General features: G+C 54.6%; 1 protein-coding gene across 1 annotated transcript; it reads right to left on the minus strand.

Moving 5' to 3' along the window:
- Positions 1–986: 986 nt before the first annotated feature.
- SPATC1 (spermatogenesis and centriole associated 1) lies at positions 987–2,361 on the minus strand. Its single transcript, XM_010003155.1, has 4 exons — positions 2,121–2,361; positions 1,874–2,044; positions 1,394–1,719; positions 987–1,310 (listed from the first exon to the last, which is right to left on the minus strand). Exons 1-4 carry the CDS (start codon positions 2,359–2,361, stop codon positions 987–989), a joined length of 1,062 nt encoding a protein of 353 aa, XP_010001457.1.
- Between the last annotated feature and the right edge of the window lie 5,846 nt (positions 2,362–8,207).

The following is an 8,207-nucleotide window of genomic DNA, read 5'->3' on the forward strand; positions in this document are numbered from 1 at the left end:
GGGAGGGTGGGTGTCTTATGAGCGGGGGGGGGCCTCTTCCAGCCTCAGGGAGGGTATTTCAGTATGTTAATGAGGTGAGGTCACGGCAAGTTTAATTAGCCATTGTTTTCCGGTTTGCTCAGAGCCGCAGAGCCATCAGTGTGGCACCTGCCTTCAGCTCTGCTTCCCCCTCCAGACCAGCTCGGTGACCCCCATTCCATCGGACACTGACCTATCCTCCACATCACTGCCACCAAGGGTCACCGTTCCCCGACTCCCTGGACTCCTCTGCTGGCACCCCAGCACACTGTGGCACAAAGCCTGGCACAAAGGTCCCTGTCCTGCTATAGTCAGGGGGGGTGACACCAGCGGGACATCCTGAGCAGGGGCAGAAAGGGACCAGGCTTGACCCCCCCTCAGCTCCCCCCGCTACAGTGCCACGTGAGGCCCGGGGCCAATTCCTGTTTCTCGCTTCCGCATCCGACCACAATCGAAAGGGAAAGGACCGACCTGCAGCCTCGACCTCGGTGTCACCTCCACTGCCTCGGCACGGCTGCTGCACCCTGGCGTTACCACTTGCACCCTGGCATTGCCACCTGCACCCTGGCACTGACACCCACACCCTGGCATTGCCACCTGCCCCTCAGCATTGCCATCTGCACCCCAGCATTGCCACCCACACCCTGGCATTGCTACCCACACCCTGGCACTGCCACCTGCCCCTCATCATTGCCACCTGCACCTCAGCATTGCCACCTGCACCCTGGCACTGACACCTGCACCCTTACCCTGCCACCCACACCCTGGCACTGCCACCTGCCCCTCAGCATTGCCACCCACACCCTGGCAGTGCTGCCCATCATGGGGGTGTTCCCAAGCAGGAGCATCAGCAGTGGTGGTGACGCTCATAGTGCCCACTGGAGGCACCAGGACAGACGAGGGTGATGATGCTGGAGCAGGTTTATTGCATGGTTCCGGGTGCAGTGCTGGGTGCAGCAGCCCCGTGCTCACCAGATGAAGAGGGGCTGCCCATCCTCCCGCGCCATCTCCTGCAGGCAGGTCAGCAGCACCAGGCAGTCACGCTGCAGCTCGGGTGCCATGGTGTTGGGGTCGTTGAGCAGGCTGCGCAGTCGGGCCGGCACGACGCTGGAGTCCACCCGCATCCCCGGGGGCATCAAGCCGTAGGTGTTGACCAGGTATGCTGCCCAGGCTGAGTGCACGGCCGGGCTGTAGCCCAGCGCCCGCAGCCGCCTTATCAGCTCCAGGTAGCGCTGCACTGCCCCCAGAGACTGCTGCTCCTCCAAGCCCCCCGGCACGCCCATCAGTGCCGTCTGTTGGGACATAGGGCATGGGGTCACTGCAGCACCAGGGCCAGAACCATCCCCCGTGCCCCACCCTGGCCACCCCAGCCCACCTCCATGATCTTCTGGGGTATGTTGGAGACGGTGATGCCATAGTGGCGGGACAAGTGGGGAAAGATGCGAGTCAGGATGCGGCGGTCCAGCTGGAAGGCCATCTCGCCCAGCAGGTGCTCCCAGGTGGGCTGTGATGCCTCCTGGGGTGGTGGTGGAGGCCCCTCTGAGGAGCCCGTGTCTGGTGCTTCCAAGATCTGCGGTGTGGAGCTGTCAGGATACGAGGAGACGGAGGGCAGCTGGAGGGCAGGGGGGGCTGTAGCATTGAAGCGTTCAAAGAGGTGGCGGTTTTCGGTGTTCGAGGTGGAGTGTGTCATCAGTGGGAGACCTGGAGGGATGGTGTGGGATGGGATGGAATTGGGATGGGATTGGATGGTATTGGATGAGATGGGGATGGGATGGGTGGGTATGGGATGGGGCTCAGCCCACCCCATCCCTCCTCCCATGAGTTTGGGCTCAGCCTACTGCCTGCCCCTCAGTACTTGCGAGCTTGGGAACGTTCAGAAAGGTCCCACTGCTGGTGCCGGTGCTGGTGCTGATTCTGGAGTCAGTGGTCTTGGGCACCAGGTTGCCATAGGAGTCCTTATCCCAGGGCAGGTTTTGGAAGACAGAGCTCTGTTCCACTGGGAGATCCCAGTTCAAGGAGGGGATATCTGCAGGAAGAGGGGGGTGATTGTGGTGTTGTCCCTCCAAGCCTGGGGGCCACCACAGGGTCTTCCATGCCCTTACCTGGGCTGGGGAAGGCAAAGCGGATGGTGGGAGCATGAGTGTCACGCAGGTTGGGGGGAGCAGAGCTTGGCATGCCATGCATCTGGTAGCGTGGGACGTTCCGCGTGTTAAGCTGTGCCCTGACTTGCACCACCTCCCGGCGCAGGCCCTCGTTCTCTGCCAGCAGTCCCTGGATGTGCCCCAGCAGATGCTGGTAGGAGGCTATCACCGCAGCTGCTTTGTTTGTGCTGGGGATCTCCATGGTGGGCACCAGCATTGGGCTCTGCCACCCCCGTGTGCCCCACGCCAGGGGCAGCACCAAGACCAGGGGTGGGAATGACCCTAGATCACCACAGGACACCAGATTCCAAAGTCATAGAGTCATAGAACCATGGAATGGTGAGAAGGAACCTCTGAAGTTCCAACTAGGGACACCTCCTATTTAGCCAGAGTGCTCTAAGCCCCATCCAACCTGCCCTTCAACACTGCCAGGGATGGGGCAGCCACAGCTTCCCTGGGCAACCTGGGCCAGGGGCTCCCCACCCTCACAGCCCAGAATTTCTCCCTCCCATCTCAGCTCCAGCTCCCTCTGCCAGCTGGAAACCCTTCCCCCTGCTCCCATCCCTCCCTGCCCTTGTCCCAAGCCCCTCCCCAGCTTTCCTGGAGCCCCTTCAGGTACTGGAAGCTGCTCTCAGGTCTCCCTGGAGCCTTCTCTTCTCCAGGCTGAACACCCCAACTCTCCCAGCCTGGCTCCAGAGCAGAGCTGCTCCAGCCCTCCCAGCACCTCCATGGCCTCCTCTAGACCCTTCCTTTTAGCAGTATCTGGCTGGGATGTGGTTTCTTTCCCAGGATATCAAGCAGTCTTTCTTTCCAGCTGCTGGGGTGTTACTGTTGCTGTGTTTATCCTTCTGTTTTTCTGGGGAATGGTGCAGTCAATGCACCATGCAGCCCTCACCCTCCTCTCCAGTGCCCAGCCCAGAGCTGCCTGGTCACCTGCAGTTGTGTTTCTGACTCGTGGTGCTGGGTGGGCTCCTCAGAGCTCCTGAGGCTGGGGAGATCCCGGGATCTGGGCATGGAGCTGTGCTGGAGCTCGAGAAGAGGAACAAGGCCCCCAGGAGCAGAAGCTCGCTCTGCTTGTCAGCATTTTTGGGCTGTTCAGTTCCTGAAGTTGGAAGCCAGTTTGCACAAGGCCAAGGGACAAGCACCCTGGCCATGCTCCTGGCACCAGAGCCTTTATCCCAGCTCGGTTTGACTTCCTGGAGCCTGGTCTGTGTCTGCACAGGGAGAGGATGGGGACTGCCATTGCTGCTGTGACACACTGGCCCTTTGCCATTTCAGAAGGTGCTTTTTTTACCCAGTTGTTTCAAGGTTGTCACTCTTTGTGGTTGTTTTTTCTTGTTGTTTTGGGTATGGGGTTTTTTGTGGTTTTGTTGTTGTGTTGTTTTTTGTTTTTATTAACTGTCTGAATAAAAAGGAAAAGGGAAAAAAGAAAACAAAAAAAAATATATCAGACTTTTGTGCTCTGTGTCTGCTGCTCCTTATCAGGAGATTCATGCTCTGGATCAGTCAGTGCTGTCAGTGTCCCTAAGGACCAGGTGCATTGTCCTGTGACGCCATCCCCAGCACCCACCCGTGCAGAGGAACCAAAATCTGGGCTCTCTGCGTGCCCAGCTCAGTGGGGTGACAAGCCTTGGGTTGGGACAGCAGGGTTGGTGACCCAGGTGAGCCAGCACCGACAGCCCTGCCTGGCTCCTTGTGCTGCCTGTGACACAAAGGAGGGACCAGCAGGGACTCCAGAGCCACTGACCAGTTGGTCGGGGGGTCCCTCGGCCCCTCTCCCTCCTCAGGCAGGGAGGGACACCAGGTATAAGCCTTGACTAACATGTTGCTGCAATTAAGGGTAATTAAGGGAAGAGCAAGGATGTGCCCCTGTGCCCATTTTGGATGGATCCTGAAACACAGGGTGAGAGGGCATCCCCTAAAAACTGGGAAGAGGAAACCATGTCATCAGTGGTGGTTGCAGCACCAACTCAGGGGGAGTGAAAACAGCCTGAAAATGGGTCTGCAGAGTTGGAACAATCATGGGGGAGTTCAGGGGTTGCAGCTGATGCTGGTTTAATCTTGGTGTGAGGTTTGTGGAGGTTGTACCCAATGAATGGAAACAGCTGTGAACATGGCTGAGGTGATGGTGAGCTCTGGCTCCATGGCCAGCCTGGGGACAGGGAGGTCACCATCAGGGGCCTGCCAGGACCTTCAGTAGTGACACTGGTGTGACAGCACAGCAGGTCTGTGGTGGCACAGAGTGGAGTGTCCTCTGCTCACCGTCCCCTCCAGGGGACCCCTGGGGTTGGTGTCTTGGAAGGGCCGTCAGCAAAGCCCACAGAGCTCACAGGGAATCCCCACGAGGGGTTTCTCTTGGGCAGGAGAGAAGGGTCTCCTGGCCTGGGGACAGAACAGCCCTCCTTGTGATTGGAGAGCCTGGAGGGCTCATTCTTCTTGGAATGTGTGGCAGGGATGCCCAAGCTGTGCATTCCATTAATTGAATTCCTTAAAAGGTGCCCATAAGATGATGGACTGTTGCAGAATCATTCTTGCAGCCTCCTGCCCAGCCTCCCTGCACCCTCCTCCTTACCCCCCGAAAGGCCCTTCTCCCAGGTGGAATCTCGCTGTCTGCCCCTTTGGAATGCCAAGGGCAGAGCCCATGGGAATGGGATCCCCAGGCTGCCCCCCTGGGCTGGTGCCCCATGGCTCCAAACCCCACTCAGGCTGCAGTGGATCCCTGGGGTGCTGGAGCCAGAGCCTGGTCTGTCCCAGCCCCATGCAGGAGCTGCTCTCTTCATCCTGGGGAGGGGCTCCAGTCCCAGCTGGCCCTTTTCCCTCCTCAATCCCACAGGGAACGAGCCCCACGGGGAATGAGTTCCACTACCCCTGCTGTTCCAGCAGCTTCCGTATCCCCCCTGCTGGGGTTCCAGTGGAGGGGCTGGTCCCACCGTGTCCAGCTGCAGCTCTGCCCTGCCAGGCCATGGGGTTGCATTCCCACAGGGAAGGGCTGGAGATGGGATTCAGGCTTGGGGTGCTAGCAAGGGTCCCTAGTAACTCATTAACATGTTACTGGTTTGTTAATGGGTCAGTGTTTTCTCTCCTGTCCCCTGTCCTGCAGGTGTCCCACAGCCTGGGCAGTGACTGCTTGGGGTGTGTTTGTCTCTAATTGGGGTCTGGTTTATATTTCTAATTCCTGCTGTTTCACTTTTATCTAAGCTCTGTTGTTATTATGCATGTCCCTCTCTTTTTTTCTTTTTACATGATTTCCCCCCAAATGTGATTTTTTTTCCCCCAAAATGTGATTTTTTTCCCCAAAAATTTTACTTATTTCAATCAATAACTGACATCAGTTCCCCCTCTTTGAGGCTTAGATATACACAAACTTTTACTCATTTAACTCTTGCTCATGTTTTCCTTCTTGGACGTATTTTCCCAGCAACATTTGAGCAGGTTCTGTAGCGTTTCCTCCTCATTAAGTCTGGGAGGAGTTTTCCTGGGGAGCAGATCTTGGCCACAGCACCTGGAAGTGCAGCATGTAGGCACAAACAGACACAAAATACTGATATAAAAATAACTGACAATCTAAACGAACTCCCTGAGCCCAGAAACCAAGAAGTCAGCCAATCCCACATTTCAGTCAATCACAGAGACATGTCATCCTCTTGTATTTCATGGAAAACTGGGGTCTGTTGAGCTCTGGTTGACCTGGATGCTCCACACATTGAAGGGAGAACTGCTGGGGTTCATGCTGCTCTCACACAGGATAATACAGGCGCTTCCAGGGGGGACTGAGCTCTGAATGAGGATTCCCCAATTCCCAGGCACAAGTCATTAATTAAAGTTGATTTCTAGAAATTTTCAAGTTGATGTTCCCTGTCCCTTGGGAGGAGTGTCCTTCCCTCAGGGGTGATGGATCCAGTAGCTGATCCGACTGTTATGGAATTGACTAAATTTTGAGCATTTAGAAGGCCTGGACCTGGTTGGGCCTGACCAAGACCAGGCTTTTAGGAAAAAGTGTTCGTATAGGAATCATACTGGGAGGGGGAGAGGGTAATTAAGTTTTAATTCAGTAGTCACAGAAGCCACATGTGCTAGACAAGCAGCACATACAAGTAGCTGAGGGCTAGTGTTGCATAAAGAGTAAGATATTATGCTTAAGCAGCTACCGTGGGAAGAATAACACAATAATAAATCTGAAACCTACCACAGGGTTGCCAAGGTCACAGTAACCAGTTATGCTGCTCGAATATCCCCTTTCTCCATCCCAACCTGGTTTGAATATCAGGGACTACAATCAATATGGTGTCCAATGATTGTTGTTAGAAATGAATATGTATGAAGTTATGTAACTCAAAGGGGCCAATCAATTCAAAGGTTAAACTTAATGAATAATTAAAAGTGAGCATTATATGCATTTTTATGTCAAATATTTGGACAACGGGAATTCAATATATAAAAATCTGTTGATTGTAATGCAACTCAGGATACACTGGGAGGAGTTATCCCTGTATCCTCCGTGCATCAAGTAAGGAAGTGTCTGCTGATCTGCATCACGTTGGTGTCAATCAGTTATTTTTCCCATATTTGGTGACACTGGTCACCTCCTCTGTGGTCAGCAGGGAATCACAGGGTCCCTCCCACTGCTCCTTCCATGGCTCCTCCTGCCAAGTCCGGATGTGGACTGAGTCTCCTGGCTGGAAATGAGACACAGGTGAGTCCAAAGGCAGAGGAGCTGGCTCAGTTACCTGCGACAAAACCACAACAGAAACATCAAATAACCTGTCAACATTCCTGCCCTTTGGAGATCATTCCTTCACTTCCTGCCCTGGTGCTGTTGGCTGGATAAGGATCACCACACAGAACCATCATGGGATCACTCATTCCCTGACTCTGAGTGATGCTGCCTCTCAGTGAGGCCAGGTAGAAGGTCTGTCCCCTCCAGGGGAGGTTCCTGGCACAATTCAGACTTTCTCTTCTAACAATCTGGTCCATTCTCTCTGCCTTCCCACTGGACTGTGTGGTCCATGGGGTGTGCAAGTTCTGTGGGAACTGTAAGGAGCTTGGACACTCCATGGACCACCTCCATAACAAAGTGGGGTCCATCATCAGAAGACAGGCCCTCAGGATTCCCCAAACTAGGAATTTGTAACTCCCCTGCCCCATTTGGTGCAGCAAGGAAAAGCTTCTGCCCATCCTGACAAAGTGCCCTGAGATAAAGCAGATGCTTTATGGATTAGATTTCTGGTAACTCAGAGAAATCTCTTTGCCAATATTCTCCTGGAGTTTTCATGTTTCCTGCTGGGGGTTTTCTTTGTACCTGGGGCTTCTTTGTGCCACAGGTTTTCACCTTTTCACCATGAGGTCAGCCCCAGTCTGCATTTTTGGCTCAATGGCAGATCTTTAATGTTCTTCACCAATGTCTCTGCACCCATGTGAATTTCTTCACGTGATCTCTTCAGAAGGATTTCCATCACCTTGGAGGTGGTAAGAACCTCTTGGTTTGAGGTAACCCACCAGCCTTCTTCATCTTTGGAGCATTTTAATGTCACTGCCAGTTGATTCTCCTGTTCTGTGTACTGGGGTGGGTTCACATTGACTTCTCTTGTAGGCATCACCTGTGACCAAGTCCATACCTGCATTCCTCAGAGGTGCAGCAATGAGACCACACTTGGGTATCCAGCTTTGACACCACCCAGCCATTCCCAGGAACCCTCCCAGTTCACCTCTAGATCCAGGCACTGCAGTTCTGCATCTTGCCTCCCTGCATCCAGTCTCCAGATCTCTTTGTCCTCTGGAGATCCCACTGCCCAGATTCTGGACCTTCCCTTTCCCACCTGCTCTTTCGTCCTGGAAACCCTGTCACCTGCCAGGCCCAGGAAGTTCATTAACTGCAGGTGGATTTTCCACAGTCCTCTTCCCCATGGGCACTAGCCAGTGTGTCATCAACAGCCTGACACTCAAGTGACACACGTCTTGTCACCTGGTCACAGCTCCGGCTCTTTGCCAGTTCCTGACGGAACAGGGTGGGACTGTTCCCGGAACCCTGTGGAAGCACCAGCCCACACA

This window comes from Chaetura pelagica, unplaced genomic scaffold (assembly GCF_000747805.2).
Source record: "Chaetura pelagica isolate M959 unplaced genomic scaffold, ChaPel_1.0 scaffold828, whole genome shotgun sequence".
NCBI classification, from domain to species: Eukaryota; Metazoa; Chordata; class Aves; order Apodiformes; family Apodidae; genus Chaetura; species Chaetura pelagica.